The sequence below is a fragment of the Apodemus sylvaticus genome, chromosome 21 (assembly GCF_947179515.1).
Source record: "Apodemus sylvaticus chromosome 21, mApoSyl1.1, whole genome shotgun sequence".
Lineage (NCBI taxonomy): Eukaryota > Metazoa > Chordata > Mammalia > Rodentia > Muridae > Apodemus > Apodemus sylvaticus.
Window position 1 is genome coordinate 47632260 of NC_067492.1, and position 16559 is coordinate 47648818.

The 16559-nt window shown below is 45.5% G+C and overlaps 1 protein-coding gene across 1 annotated transcript in view; it reads right to left on the minus strand.

Annotated features, from left to right (window-relative positions):
• Positions 1–16559, minus strand: part of Tbc1d9 (TBC1 domain family member 9) — a 92436-nt gene that overhangs the window by 30115 nt on the left and 45762 nt on the right. The window contains exons 3-6 of the mRNA XM_052166350.1: positions 13138–13256; positions 4231–4459; positions 3551–3812; positions 713–920 (exon numbers count right to left, since the gene is read on the minus strand). Of these exons, the coding sequence (XP_052022310.1) occupies positions 713–920; positions 3551–3812; positions 4231–4459; positions 13138–13256 (818 nt within the window). The remainder of the gene's footprint in view (positions 1–712; positions 921–3550; positions 3813–4230; positions 4460–13137; positions 13257–16559) is intronic.

Consider the following 16559-nt stretch of genomic DNA (forward strand, 5'->3'; position numbering starts at 1 on the left):
AGGCCACCAGTCCATTGGATATATCAAACAGATGCCAGGGCCTGGCAGCTAATGCCTTCAAGGACCCATTTCTGAACAGACAGGATGTAAACAACTGTACATCTGCAGAGTCTCTTGTCTGTCTGTTTCCCTTTAGCCCCACTTCTGTCCTTCCATCCCTCCCCCCATTCTGTGTGTGTGTGTGTGTGTATGTGCATGCACGTGCAGTACACTTGCAGGTACATGCATGTGTGTATATATTTGTGGGTGCTCAATCAAGTCTTCTACAGTATGAAAGAAAAAGAAAAGAGAAAGTCTTTGAGCTGAAAACTTGTGTGTGTTCTGGTAAAGGAAATCTGGCTCAGAGGCCATCAAGGCGCCTCAGCAGCAGGTCAAGAGCTTGACAGCCAAGCCTGGAGACCCAAGTTCTGCCCCTGGAACCAACATGAAGTTAGTAGAAGAGAATCACTTCTTCAGCATTATCCTCTGGACATTCATACCTATGCATCTCTCTCTCTCTCTCTCTCTCTCTCTCTTTCTCTCTTGTGTGTGTGTGCGCATGCGCGCGCGCACACACACACACACACAGAGAGAGAGAGAAAGAGGGGGGAGGGATGGAGGGAGGGGGGAAGGGAGGGAGGGAGGGATGGAGGGAGGGAGGGAGGGGGAGAGACAAGGACAGCGAGGGAGAGGGAGAGAAAATAAAGAAAATAAATGTCTGGTTTCCACTTACTTCGCGGAGTGGAATTATGAGGCTGCAGAGGTTTTCCTCCTTGCTGGTAAAGCAGATGTAGTTAGTGGAGACAAACATCTGACCCAAAATGTGCATCTTGTTAAACGGAGTCCAGAGGGTACAGTCCGTGTGTCCGTCTAGCTTTTCATCTTTGGGCAGCCGGAAAAGGGCGCGGTATCGCTCGCTCTTCGCCCTGGCATCCAGATCACTGCAAGCCAATGACTGCTGTTCAGGTCACCAAGAAAAATGCAGCGATGCTTTGTAACTAACCATGGACGGTTCCCAGCCCCTGCCTCGTAGTCTCCGACCATGTTCCTCCCACCCTTGGCGGAGTATTGGTGGGGCTCCAACCTTAGAGTACATAATTTTACTACAGTAAAACCTAGCCATTTTACAATTAATAACTGTAAATGCTTTTTTAAAAAGTCTGGGACCAAGTAGGGCTGGAAAAGGAAGGTCATTCTCTGCCTGAATAATGCAAGGATTCTGAAAGAGGCCGTTCGGCTTTTACCCAGAATTATTCTTGAAGACTCACCTTTTTTGTTTGTCTGTTTGGTTTGGTTTGGTTTCCCAAGACAGGGTTTCTCTGTGTAGCCCTGAGAGATCTAACTGCAGCGTGAACGGCAAAACAACGTGTGGGGTGGGGTGTCACACTCCACCCTGAGCTACAGGGCAAGGGGACCCAGGAACAGCACACTTCCAGACACAAAGGCCCTAGATCTCACCTAAGGCTTCAGCTGACCCCAGCATTTCTTTTGACGACCCTCTTCTCCTGCTCAGAACTCTCCAACCCATCTGCGCCCCACAGAAGGCCCAGTTTGCCCCTTGGCTTGGTTCCCCACAGGCAGTGAATGCGGAAGAGCCCACAGCCTGCCTCTGCCCCGTCTGTCTCAGCTGGGACAGCACGTGCCACCCGGCACACTTTTCCCCCGAATTTCCCCTAGAGGAGGAGGAAGACTCCCAAGACTCCGGAAGTAAACAGAACATACAGGGCCCAGGAAGTAAACAAGACTTTCCAGACTCAGTCATCTCACAAGACACCTAACATTCACCAGGCCCCTGCCAGGGTTACAGGAACAGAAAGGACACCGGAAGAGGGCGCTGCCCACCTGGCTCAGCGGCTGGGCCACATGGGCCACATCGCAGGCCTTGCAAGGTAGAGTAGGCTCAGGGGGTGACACTCATGCTGGGGTGGGTTTCCCAGTGACAAGCTCAAGCTCTTGTCAGTAACCCCAATGCGCTCACTAGTTCACTAAGCTGGATTCTGTGAGTCATTCCTTTGGTTTGTCTTTAGTCTAGGATGAACAGACATTGTCCCTGTCTCTGTGGAAAAAGTCACACAGCATCAAATATTTTCCAAACTGAAAACTGAACAAAAGCATCTCTTCTTTGTCAACCGCCTTCGATGTCTCCTCTGTCTTGACTTTTACTAGGTATATAGTTCATTTAGGTCATTAATAAATCTGTTCTTCACTAGGATGTCAAAACCCTAAAGAAACCCCTGAAGACCGATGAGCTCTTCTTTTCAGACCCCTTTTCCCGTCTGCATCTCAACACTTTCCTCCTTTCTGCACCTGAGGGGAGTGACCTCCATCCTGATGTCCTACAGGCAACTCCACTCAACAGAATGGAACTAACCCCTCAGACGGCTCTGAAACCACTCTTCCTCCACTCACTTCCCATCTCAGGGAAGGGCAAGTCTGTCAGTGATCAGCTTCAGGAGCCTTTGGTTTTCCTCACCACACACCCTGGCCAATGACCAACTGCTCTTGGTGTTTCTCCCTTGGGCTTCCTCTGAGCAATCCTTCTGCTCCAAAAGTGCACCTTCTATAAGCTATGACTGTTGAGGTTTTGTCTAGGCTCCACCTCACTCTTACCTGTCAAAAGCCAGGTATGCCCCACCCCAGAGATCTGGCCCACTATAAGAGGGGCTGCTTGCCCCTCCTCTCTTTCTTTGCTCTCCGCTCTCCCATACCCTCACCTCTCTGCCCCTTGGGCTCTCCCCCCGCCCCGCGTGGTCATGGCCGGCCTCCACTCCACTTTCTCTCTCTCTCTCTCTCTCTCTCTCTCTCTCTCTCTCTCTCTCTCTCTCTCTCTCTCCCACTAACTCCCATCCCCTACTCTGAATAAACTCTATTCTATACCCTGCCTGTGTGTGTGTGTGGTCCCTCAGGGGGCAGAGGTGCCCCCAGGCAAGGGCCTGCCTGGGCATCCTCTTCCCCACACTGCCATGCCACACTCTCTTTACCCTCATGCTCTCTTTTTAAGCCCCCACAATGACCCCAGCTCAGAGCAGCTCCCCTGAGGTCAGCGTGAGCCCACGGCCCTCTGTCCCTTAGGACTAGCAGAGATCTAGTCTCCTCCAACATAGTGGAGGAAATGGTTATACCTATTTCTCTCAGTGACCTGGCGTGCCTAGCTCAGGGCTTGTATTTTGATGCTAATTCCACTCCTCAGAGGGACTGCAGAGGATCAGAGGATCAAGGGGAAGGGGAGGAGCTATGAGGGAAGGGATCAACAGAGAGGCAGGAGAGAGAGAGAGAGAGAGAGAGAGAGAGAGAGAGAGAGAGAGAGAGAGAGAGAGAGAGAGAAGCTGAGAAGCTCTTGGCCTGGAGAAACCGAGAAAACACAAGTTATATGGGATAATATAGATGGGAATAGAGCAGTGTAGTGGGAGGTCTGCCCAATCTAGATTTATAGCTTGTATTGTTACTGACAGAGTTGAGATTTCTTTTACGGGGTAAATGGGTTGGAAACAAAGTAGCAACAGAGCTCAGTGAGTGCCCAAGTGAATCGAGAGGTTTTCCACTCCTGAGTTCTACAGTTTCTCTCACCCACCGTTTCAGAGCGGACACTTTTTTGGGCGACTTCTTCTTGAGTTTTGGCAGGGACCGGTCTTGTTCAAACCCTTCGTTGTCCAGGAGCTGCCTCATGGCTATGTTGGCGAGCTGTTCCATCAGCTTGAACGTCTCGTTGATGCTGAGGAACACGGAGAAGAAGTGCTCACTGGACCTGGTGCTCACTTTGATCACATCCGGCAGAAGCAGCGTGGCATTCTTCTCCAGCTGAGTGATGTCTACCCACCGGATCACCAGCTTGGCTGAGGACAGGCAACAGGGGGGGGGGGGGGTCAGTACTTAGTTCCGCTTAGTCTTTCCAGATACATTAAGCCCGCAGCCCCACCACACAACCTGCCCAACTGTTGCGCTCCTGATCTGTTTCTACTGTCTCATTCTTTAGTTACAACTTGTATTCCATGAACTCTGGGATCAGAATGATTAGACTTGAAGTCATATGTACTAAATCAACGATACCTTTAGTGAACCTCGACTACTCAATGAATAAGTTGTTTATAATTGTTGAATTTGGACCTAATTGAATTCACTCATGAAATCGTCAGGAAACAGTCTCAATTCACCTCTACAAACATGGTTTGGATATTTTGATTTGGTTTATGAGTTCAGGGAAAGCGTCAGTGGACGTTCCAAAGGCTCCCACTGAGGCGATAGATCACTCACCTTCCCTCCCCATCAGGAAGGAGGAAAAGCAGAGGTGGTTGATGCTCAGGTATACCCAGCCCTGCCGGGGGACCTTCCCCTTCCAGTAGCTACATGAGTAGTAGTTGACAAGTTTCTCTTCTTCAGGCATTCCGAACAGCCTGTGGAACTTCACGATGGCCTCCTTAAACTTCTCTGTATCCTCATCTTCTTTCACATCGTTGATTTTGTTATACTCTGCAATGATGCCCTAGTCGGAGACACAGCAAACAGACAGGGTTATGCCTGCAGCTGGACCTACTGGAAGGAAGCACCTCCTAAAACCAGATTTGTTTCAGTGATTAATTCTCTTCAAAGGCAACCAACCCACCGGACACTAGGCTTATCCATAGGTCCGGCTTGTCCTTAGTTCCACTGTGATCCTCCTGGGTCAGCCCCCAGGAGTCTCCACGCCTAGCCAATCAGCCAATAGCTTTTGTGTTCTAAAAGACCGTCAAAGGATTTTATTATGTGTCCATTGGTTATTCATTAATTTCTTACGTTCACCAGAAATTAAGCTGTTTTATTTTAAAATAAGGAAATATAAGCATCTTGCCACTTAATTTTTACTAAGCACATAAAGACAGTTAATTTCTAGTTTTATTGAAAACAAACAAACAAACAAACAAACAAAAAACTCAAAGCAAAACAAAACAAAAAACCAATTCACCATAGAGGACTGGGGGGAGTTGTCTGAGCTGAAGATAAGTAACTATGAGAATGGAACTTAATTAGATACAAGATTCTTTGTCAGATGCCCAGGAGATAAAATATTTGCATTGCATGTGACTGGTTGTGGTTTGAATATGCTTGACCCAGGAAGTGGTACTGTTAGGAGGTGTGGCCTTGTTGGAATAGGTACAGCTTTTTTTGGAGGAAGTGTGTTACTGTGTGGTGGGCTTTGAGACCTTCCTCCTAGCTGCCTGAGGACAGTCTGCTCCTAGCTGCCTTCCTGTTAAGATGTAGAACTCGCCACTCCTCCAGCCTGAGGAGATGTAGAACTACCTGGAAACTGCCACGCTTCCCACCATGATGAAATGGACTGAACCCCTGAACCTGTAAGCCAGCCCCAATTAAATGTCTCAATATAGGAGCAGCCACGGTCATGGTGTCTCTCAGAGCAAGAAAACCCCAACTAAGACTAAACCCCTCTAATCTAAATCTGTTGCTGAATCATTCTGCTAGCCTGAGAAGCCAACTGGTGTTGTTAGCCAGATCCTCTGTAATTTCCCAGAGACAGTCTTTGTGCTTGTCTGTAGGGAAGAGTCTCACTTGGGCTGGAGGGATGGTTCGGTGGCTATAGGCACTTGCTGCCAAATCTGATTACCTGAGCTCAAGCACCAGGACCCACATGGTAGAGGGACACTGTCCTCTAACTACCACATGGGCACATGTGTGTGAGTTTTTACATGCACTGACACACATAGACATAAGAGTTTCTTCTTCTTCTTCTTCTTCTTCTTCTTCTTCTTCTTCTTCTTCTTCTTCTTCTTCTTCTTCTTCTTCTTCTTCTTCTTCTTCTTCTTCTTCTTCTTCCTTCTCCTCCTCCTCCTCCTTCTTCTTCTAAGAAAAATCTCCCTCAAATTCCATGGTTGACTTTGTAATTGTCAAATCTGCCCTTACCTCATCTTCAGTTTCTCTGATCTCATTCTCACCAGAAAAGCCTGAGCTTCGGGGCACGACAGCTGCGAATTCAGGTTCCAGGGTGTCACTTGTGCCTGTGGGAACTTGGGAAAACTCTGGACAGGACTGAGTCCTTCAGCATCCTTAGGATAAAAACCTAACAGGATCATTATATTTATAATTCCTGGCCTTTGGGCTATCGATTGGGTTCTCATGCTTTCAGCGCAGCCTGAATAGTACATAGTACCCTCTAACATCTTCTTTAGACAGATTTGGTGGTGGCCCTGTTGGCGTAGCTGGATAGCTATCTGGGGCAGTTAGTTAAGTGGTTGCTGATGAGCTCCTACAAGGCCCTGAATTGGATTGCCCAGAACCTACACGGAACCAGCTGTGGAGGCGCATTCCTGCAATGCTAGCTCTGCATTGGGTGTGGATGTGTGATGTGGAGACAAGAAGATTCCTGGTACTTTGGGGTCAGCCTTGTCTAGTGGAATCACGGACCAGGGGTTCCCATGAAAGATGCTGTTTCAAAAAATAAGGTGGAGAACAATTGAGGAGCATAGCCAACATTACCTTCTGCCTGCACACATGTGTATATACCCTGCACACACAGAGATCTGTGTGTGTGTGTGTACATATGTGTGTGTTTGTGTGTCTCATAACAATTGAGGAGCATAGCCAACATTACCCTTTGCCTGCACACATGTATACATCCCTACACATGCACCCTACTCACAGACATGTGTGTGTGTTGTGTGTCCCTCATGGTGTGTGCACACAACCAAGAAAGCTGATTTTGGAAACTGGAGCAATGGCTCAGCAGTTAAGAGCACTTGTAACAGAGGACTAGGGTTCGATTCCCAGAACCTTGATGGTGAATCACAACTATTCATAACTGCAGTCCCAGGGGACCCAGCTCCCCCCTCCCTTCCACCCCCGTCTCCACAGGCACCAGGTACAGATATGGTGTATAGGACACACTTGTATATGCAAAAAATAAAACTAATTAAAAAACCAATTTGACTACATCAGTCATAACCCAAGCAGCTCTCCACTCTGGTGACAGCACAGACACTGGGTCAAGCTCAGCTTGAATCCAACGGACGATAAAACATTTTCCTTCCCTAGGAGCATCTGAATAAATTCCCGTGGGGAATTCTGCCCCAGCCAGCTCGAGGTACCCTCTGGGCCTACAGGTGTCCTTTATAATAACTCTCACCTCCTCTGTGGTCCAGACATCCTCTGTCACCACACCAACTCCCCAAGTCTGGCCTAATTAATTCCCACCTCCAGCTAGGATCTCGTCTCCCCGACACAGCACCAGTGATGGTGAGTCTCTGCCTCCTATCTTGAAATCACTTCCTGATTTTTATGTCCATTGCCACACCTACGACCCACAGCGGTGGCCTCTAGCGATGGTGGCTAAAGGGAAAGCCTCAGTCTTCTAAAAGTTGACATCACCATTCAAGTGACTGACCGTCTCGGACACACAGCTAACAGCAAACAGAGGAATCCCCAAGTGAGTGCATCCCACACCTCATATTCGACCTATTCCACCTTCATGGACACCCCCAGACCCTCAACACAGGGCAGAATTATCACAGTGGATTCCTGTCAGTGGGGAGAGACCCCACTCAGGTTGTTTTGTAACAGCCGTGTTCTGAAACAGGGACTTGATGACATTCCTACCTAAGCCTGTGCTGGACCCACACCTTAAGGTGGTTTCCTGACCATTCCTCCCCAGGGCAGCCTTCCCTCCCCGTGAAACCAAGCAACACGAAACTCCATCTAAACATTCTCAGTTCTATTCTCTTTCTGTTTACGTTGGTGGAAAGATTCTGTTTATATTTATATCATACACATATATTATATACATCAACCATTAAATCTGAGTTCCAACACTAACAACAGTGTCTTGAACATTTTTCAAATACCTAATGTCTAAAGGGTGGGTATTCAGTACAATATTCTTAGTGGAGAATATGTTGTGTTCCCAGATTAGAATATATCTGAGTATATCTTAGGGAGTCATATTTTGTTTTTGTTTTTGTTTTTTTTTTTTGTATGATATCAATTGTGGAGTATGGAATCTGCATTGTTTCATTTGAGCTACCCTTACAAAGTTAAGTTTCCAGTTGTGGACTCACCCAGGGTAGCAGTATGTCTGACATCTCAAGTAGCAATCCTTTTCTCTGGGAGACTCTCTAAGATAAGGTTGCTTTCCTCTGAGAGAACAGAGATGTGGAGCTCCTGCCAGGCCAAGGAGCCGGGCTTAGGTTATTCTGGACATGAACGAGCTTTAGTAGAGTTACGTGAGGGACATCAGACAACCAGAGGTACTGGGTCATTGGGTGAGAAGAGTTCAAAAGGGTCCTGATGAGTTTGAGGCCAGCCTGGGATACATAGTAACTTCTGGATCAGCCTGTGCTACAGAGTTAAACCATTTCCAATCCCCTACTCACAAACAATACAACTAAGAGAAGGAGAAACATACAGCAATGGGAAGCAGCATCAGGGTTTCCTGGGCAACCACTGTGGCCTGGAATCATCTGGGAAACAAGTGGGCTTGTATCTGTTGTTCTAGACCACTGTGGCAGATGTCTTACCAAAGTCGGAATAGGGCGAGCATTAAAGCTATGTGAGGTACACCAGACCACGGGTAAGGCCCTGCGATTTGGGGATACAAAAACACTATGCTAAATAACGTCTAGAATGTTCACTTAAACTTATAATGTTTTAAAGTATGAATAGATTTATAAATGTATGAAACTAGGAAATGGTAGCTGGAGAAGCCTTGACAGAGCCTACTGCACATTTATTAACAGACTGGTCAATGGCTCCTGCTCCCAGTTTTCCCACCTTTAGGAAAAGACAGTCTGGAATGCCAAGCTTCCCTTGGCCTTTGTGTGAATGTTCAGCCCAGAGGCCAGGTCAGTGGAACACAGGGGTGGAATAGTCCTCTCCTCTAAGTTCCACACTTGATCTTAGCCAAAAGGCCGAGAAGCGATTCTCCTCTAAGTTCTATGGGGGTCTACTTAATCTAAAATCTAAGTCACTCTGGTTCTAGGCAACAGCTCCTAACAACATCAGAAATTTGATGTATCTAATATGTTAGATGCCTAATATTAATTTAAATATGTAAAGGCATATTTAAAAAGTGAAATTAACTAAGGCTAGATAGTGTGTACACTTTAATCTCAGCACTTACAAGGCAGAGACAGATCTCTGGGCGTTCAAGACCAGCCTTGTCTACAGAGTTAAGTCCCAAACACCCCAAGAATACAGACCTAGTCTCAAAATGAAACTAAACAAATCCATATAAAACAAAACAAAAACAAAAAACTTGGTTAACAATAAAAGAATGTTTAGCTTCACAATCAAAGAAAAAGCATGAAAACATTACGATGTTAAACTTCAAGGCCATCTGAACAACAGGCTGAAAGGATGGCTCTGACTCAGCCCTCAGCACTCATCAGGGGGCTGCGACCCACCTGAGACTCGGCTGTGCAGACACGCGCACTCATGAGCACATCCTACACACAGACACAAGCACGCACACATGATTAAAATAATAAAAAAAGCCTGTAAAAGAATCGTACCACGAAAGCAAGCACATGATTCTGGTGTAACAGCATGTACTCAAGGTCTGATAAAATAGTTTGAGTTATTAAAATTTTAAAATTATTTCATCTATTAATCTCTATCCCCAGAAGAGATTGGAGAAATATAATTTGTGGCAAAAAAAAGTCATGTGAACAAAAGTTCACATTTTTATTTGTGGCTGGTTATCCCCCTGCTAATTTATAAGCAGGGGTAACTTCTAGGAAGGCAAAGTAAAGTCAATTATGGAGTTATATTCTGTTAGTAAAACAACTATAATTATACAGCTCTGGTAGATACTGGTCAAGGCAATGAAAGGAGCAGAGGGCAGCATCACAGGAGCACAGAGCCCTATTGTGATCAGCAGGTTGATCATGCAGAAAGAGCTACACAAAATGCTAGGTACAGTGCTTGAATTCCTGCTCCCTGCATAGTTATTACATTTATAATTTATAAAAGTTAATTAGATCTCATAACAACTAAGCCTGCTGGTCCCCTTAATTACTGGGCAATCTGTGAACCAGTAAGCCATTCACTCACACACGAATGACATTCTTTCACACATAACTGCAGTAATGGGAATTCCCCCTCGTAAACAGTTTCAGGGGAAGTAAACCTGACATTTAATGTCGTGCAAAGAAAAACTATTTGGCATAATTTGTCCTTCCTTCCTTCATTTGTTATCTAACTTCTGCCCCTCAGAAGCTGCAGTTTCTTCCTCTACCTCTTTCTTTATGCGTTAACCAGAGAAGATGATAGTCTCTGAGGCAGGCAGGGTGAGGTGGCCCCCGGGACCCAGGCTGCTCCATGTCTACACGTCTTTTCCACCCCAGCTGGCTCCGCCCCTTCACGCAGCCCCTCATACTTGATACAATCAGCAACTCTCCTGATCTCTATATTCACATACATGACTAGACATTCTCTATACTCACATATATGAATAGATATAGAAACTAAGTTTCATCAACACAACACAACTCTCAATTATCACTTTCTCTCTCTCTCTCTCTCTCTCTCTCTCTCTCTCACTCTCTCTCTCTCTCTCTCTCTCTCTCTCTCACACACACACACACACACACACACACACACACACCAGTTATGTCCCTTCCAGTCTCTAACTGGGAATCCCACACAGTGCATTCGTTCTGAGGCAAGGCTGAGCATGGGGATCAGGCTGGGTGACGACTGTGTGTGATTTTCCTCAGTCTGTTGTCAGAGTTGTAGGTAGCCATGTCTAATCAGCTCCCCACTTCAAACACCCCAGACCCTGCCTCCATTATCATGTGCTGGTGGAAGAGTTCAGTCAAACAGAAGAAAGAGGACACGGACCATTCTAAGGATTTTACTAGCAGTATTCTGACAGACCACTTCCTAGAATCCTCCTTACTTTGGGTCTAAAAAGTTTTTTTTTTTTTTTAACTATGTCTAAAACACAGTTGCTAAGACAGAAATAATTGATCATTTTGAGAGCCTCTCCTGACAGACAAAAAAGCCACCTTATAACCTTGCATGGCAAAAATTATGGTGAGCAAAACTTGCTGACAAATGACAAATAGGATAAATAGCGACAGCATATACATGTCACCAACAGAAAAAGCAGATGGCCTTTCGATAAAAATAATTATTACATTAAAGTAAAAGGGGGCTGGAAAGACAGCTCGTCCAGTAAGTGTTTGCCTTGCAGGAACAAGAGCCTAGATTCAACCCCTAGAACTCAGAAACACAACCCGTGTTCTCATACAAAGGTGTCAAGCACCAGGGAAGCCATCCTTCTCTCCTGTAAGGTGTGCAAAAGTTGGAAAGCTGGAGAATCTACACGACTGGAGTGGCTGTGGGGAAGATGGTCCTGGCATGCATGCCAACGGGGGTATAAAATGGTACTGCACCCTGGAGGGCAACTGAGTAGTTAGCAAGACGGCACACACATTTATTCTTCCATCTGAAAGTTCTCCTGCAAGTTCACCCTAAAGATAGCATCCTCGGTCATATACAAACACAAATCCAAGCAGTAATGCAGCAGAATTTATACTTGCAAACTATCGGAAGGCATCTAAATATCCACACACAGATAGTGATTGAACCAGTTTCAGCACACACACCAAATACAGAGAACAAGAACAAGAAGATAAAGGAAGTCTGTGATTCTGAATTAGACTGTGATTTGAGAAGGACACGGCATTTTCAAAAACATAATATTGAAATAAAGTGTACAGTTAAGCTAGTAGTAGTCGGTTGATGTCAATTTCCCTAATAAAACCACTATTTGCAAACTATGGCATTGAAGAACTATTCATATTTTTTAAAGTCAGTAATGGATACTATACTAACAGGGAACTTTTGACAAAAAATAAGAGGGGTGGTATTTGTGGTTTAAAATATCTTTCTAGGGCTGGAGAGATGGCTCAGTGGTTAGGAACACTGACTGCTCTTCCAGAGGTCCTGAGTTCAATTCCCAGCAATGACATGGTGGCTCACAACCATCTGTAAAGCGATCAGATGCCCTCTTCTGGTGTGTTTGAATACAGCTACAATGTACTTATATCATATAATAAATAAATAAATAAATAAATTCTTAAAAATATTTTCCTATAAAATAACATGATTTGTAAACATAAATGTATGAATTCTACAGCAAAAAAAAAATGGTTAATGCTTTGAATGCATTTATAACACTGGTGAGAGGCAGGTGAGGATGGGGTGCCTTGGGAGGACACAAGATCGCTTAGGTAGCACTTTGTCTAGGAGGCCAAACTTGAATCTGATCATAGAGAGGCGTCTGACAGAAGCCCAAATGACACGTCCTTCTATGAAGACCAGAGAAGCACACACTTTAACAAAATTAGTGTCAGGAGACATAAGGCCAGGCTGTGGAAATGTTCCAGACTGGAGGAGATTAAAGAGATGCAAGTTAAATTCAATTCCCCCCTAGACAGGAAAATCCCAAAGCTGTCAAGGGTCCACTCAACCCATTTCGGTTAGAATCTCTGGGACTGGGGGATGGCTGAGTGGTTAAGAACATGGTACACACACACACACACACACACACACACACACACACACGCAAGCAAGACACTTGTATGCATAAAATAAATACTTGTATTTTTAAAATTAGAATGTATGCTAAACATTGAAGCAATGTAATAATGATAGTTATATTAATTGCTAAATAATATTCAGTTTATTTTTTTCATCAGATATCACTATTGGAAAACATACACTGATGGATTTAAGAGGAAGCTCGTCTCAAATGTTAGCCTTAAGAATCCTAACTATGGGGCTGGAGCGATGGCTCAGCGGTTAAGAACACTGACTGCTCTTCTGAAGGTCCTGAGTTCAAATCCCAGCAACCACATGATGGCTCACAACCATTGGTAATGGGTTCTGATGCCCTCATCTGGTGTGTCTGAAGACAGTGACAGTGTACTCACATATATAAGATAAATTTAAAAAGTCCTAACCAAGTGGGGTAGAGTGCTAGTTAAGTCTGAGCAAAAGGCACACAGGTAGGTTATATATAGTTCTAAGTTTTGCAAAATTTCTGTAAATTTTAGATTTTTCTAATTAAAAGGCTTATTTTAAGAGTATTTTTAATCCTTTGAGAATTTTATACATGCATGCTACATATTTTAATAATATTCACCCAAAACAAAAGGAAAACACTGCTACCTGGATTTTTCCTCTTACAAATGTGGTGACGTCATTCTCATTCTCAAAGATGGAGAGAGTCTGCAGCAGATTCTGTTCGAGCCATTCCCAGTGCTCAGTCACCTCCTTCCTGGAGCCACCTGCACGAACAACAACAGAAGTCAAGTTTCTTGACAAACACATTAAGAACCAGCTTAGTTGATCAACTTTCAAAACCAGCAAAGGAGTCTGTTTACCATTTCAGAGGTTCTGACTTCCTAACTTCAATCCTCCAGAGAAGAGACACACAAGACAACAAGCATAAGGTCACCCAAGAGCAAGCCCTGTGTTCTAGATTATTCGAACTAGGTCAATCCAGAAACTGAGACCAGTTCAGGGTTGACACAGGGTATGACTGAGGTCCATGGACCTCGATGAGCTTGGAATTTAGCTCTTTTCTTTTCTCTTCTAGAGTGTGCGATTTACAGGGCGACATAGATCTTGTCATGAGGCGAGCTTTCTGTGGGTGAGCTCCACCCCTGGGTGAGCTGTGGTGTGCCCATGGAGATCAGATGGAGCGATCTCACATAAAGAGCCTTGTTCAATTATGAATGAGATGTGAAAGTGGACTGGGTGGAGGAGAGCAGCCACCCCTCCCTGTGCAGCTGCCTCGAAGCACGGAGATGAGATCATACTGTAGCTTCCAACCCAGTCACTCCATTTCTGTCAGTTGCTAAGAAACACATGTCACCTCGCTTGGAAACCTCTAAATAAGCCCTGCTAGGTTGTAATGTATGTAACTGCCCTGCAGGCCGTCACAGGACGACAATGCAAGAATACATTCCCTTTCCTGTGATCTTACGAAGCTTCACAGATGAACTACCCACAGTCACACATCTCCATTATGTGTGCTTCCCTCCTCTCTCCACACTGAGGAGAGAGCTTCCCTCCTCTCTCCACACTGAGGAGAGAGCCCGTGCTTTCATTGATTCTTTGGGTGTTGCCTACGATTCCCAAGTTATCTTTTAATTGAGATCTCAAGAGTACCCATTTCTCCATTTTTTTTTTTTGTCACAAGTGATTCAAGATATCACAAGCTGATTTCCAACAAAGACTCAGATCTCTGGTCTCCAGACTAAAATGTCTTTTACACTGACAGGCATGCTCAAGGGACCCCAGGACCGCTGTCGGAGGAAAGACAAAAGAAAAAGGAGCTCAAATTCACATCCTTTTACTTTAGGACAAGATACCAAGATGACTTGGAAGGGAGGGCTGCTGTGGCTGTTCAGAAACACCTGCAAGGTGCTTGGTTCGATTCCTAGGATGGCAGGAAAGGATAAAACTGTAAACAGGATGCTCTCATAAAGGGAATGGGGAGGGTTCTCAGCAGAGCAGTTGCGTGAGACCCTAGAGAAAGGATCTTCTGCATCACGGGCGGTTTCCACGGCTCTGGACCAAGGGCAAGCCCATGGTGGCCACTCAGTGCCTGGCAATACCTGGAGTTCAAACTCACCTGGGACCCTCCACTCAGACAGCGTTTAAAATCCATCTCAGATTCCCTACATATGAAATGGATGCATATAAACAACAATGGCCCCTCCTTCCCACCTCAGACTACCCCTGTGGGGACTACAAGGGACAGAGTCTATAGACACCGATTAGAACGCAGGAAATTCTTTCAAACACAAAATGCAATGATTATTTGGAATATTTAGGAAACTAATCAACTTGAAGAGTTTGACAGAGAGTTTTTAGCCCTTTGGAGTAATATATTTAAACCACAATGGAAAATTTTCTTTAAAAGTGTTTAAAACAAACCCCTGGACCTCCTGTACTCTGGTTACTCTTCAAATGGCATGACTTTCTCACTGTAAACCCGAACCTTTCTTTGTCAAGGTCACTAATCCCATGAGCTGTAGAAGCTACTGCATCAAGGGCACCTTGCAGGGTGAGTGCCAACCAAGTGCCCGCCATCCCACAGTTCCATCTGTGCTTCTTGGCGTGGCCTGATACAATGAACCTTGGAAAAGAGGCACAGAGATGCCGCCCTGTATCCCCACTGCACGGCTCCGAGCCGCCACCGCTCTTCATCTTATGGCCGTGATCACTGTGCCAGGAGCTGGCTGTGGCCGTGACTCATCAATGGAGGGCTGCTTCTTGAATGGTATGTTACTGAAACCTGCCCTTTATTTAAAAAAAAAAATCAAAAAAATATGACACTAGGACATTTATTCTCCTCCCATTGCTGCCCCCTCCCCGCCCCATGTGTGTGTGTGTGTGTGTAGGTGAGACGTCAGCTACACATCTCTGGGCATCACAGCTCTGATACCATCCATCTCCATTAGCTTTGAGATAGGGTCTCCCACTGGCCTTGAAGAAACTTAGTTTTTCTTCCTATAGGTGTGACAAAACATTCTAATAAAAGAAACTTGAGGGAAGAGGCTTATTCTGGCCCACAGTTCAAGGGCACACTGACATGTGGCAGGGAAATCAGGGCCTTAGGAACTTGAAGCCCCATCAACAATCTGAAACTGAGGGGGTTGAATGCAGGGCTGTGACTCCATTCTCCTTGTCTATTTACACAGACCAGAATCTCAGCTGGGGAATTGTGCCACCCATAATGGGCGGGGTCTCTCACCTCAGTTAATATAATCATGAGTGTTCCATACAAGTATAGCTAGAGGCCCTTCTCCCAGGCAGGCAGGTCTAGAGTGTCTCAAGCTGTGAAGCTGACAGTAAATCCTACATATTAGGATAGGGCAGTGAGGCTAGGCTAGGGTGGTTCTCCTCCACCTCGGGATTACAGGTAGATTTAATCCCACAGACACTGGGGGATTACAGGTAGTTTTAATCCCACGGACACTGGGGGATTACAGGTAGTTTTAATCCCACGGACACTGGGGGATTACAGGTAGTTATAATCCCACGGACACTGGGGGTTAAATTCATGTCTTCAGGCACGTCTATGAAGCTCCTCACGCACAGACGTGAGCGGCTGTCATAGTGGCTTCTGATTGCTCATGGATCCTAACAACCTGCCTGTCACACTGTAATTACTTGGAGACAAGAGAGCTCCAGGGAGCCTGTCTGGCTTTGGCAGTAAAGGTAAGTGGCTGGTGTCCTCTACTAATTGTCAAAACCACCTAATGGGGGGGAGTGTATGTTCTTATCTCTCTGGAAGACAATTAGGCTCCAGATATTAGACATTCTTTCTTAAACACCCCTCTCTTTCTGAGTACGTGGGGGGGGGGGGGACACTTGTCACATGTGCCAAGCATATATAAGGAGGTTAGAGGTGTTTTTTTCCTTCCACTATATGGGTCCCTGCAACCTAACTGAGGTCACCTGGCTCAGAAGGAAATGCCTGTCCCCACTGAGCCATCTCAGTGAGCCAACATGGGCAGTCTTTGACTCCCAGTACCTATTTCTATAAATTTATCCCAAGGTGATGTAAAGGACTGTCC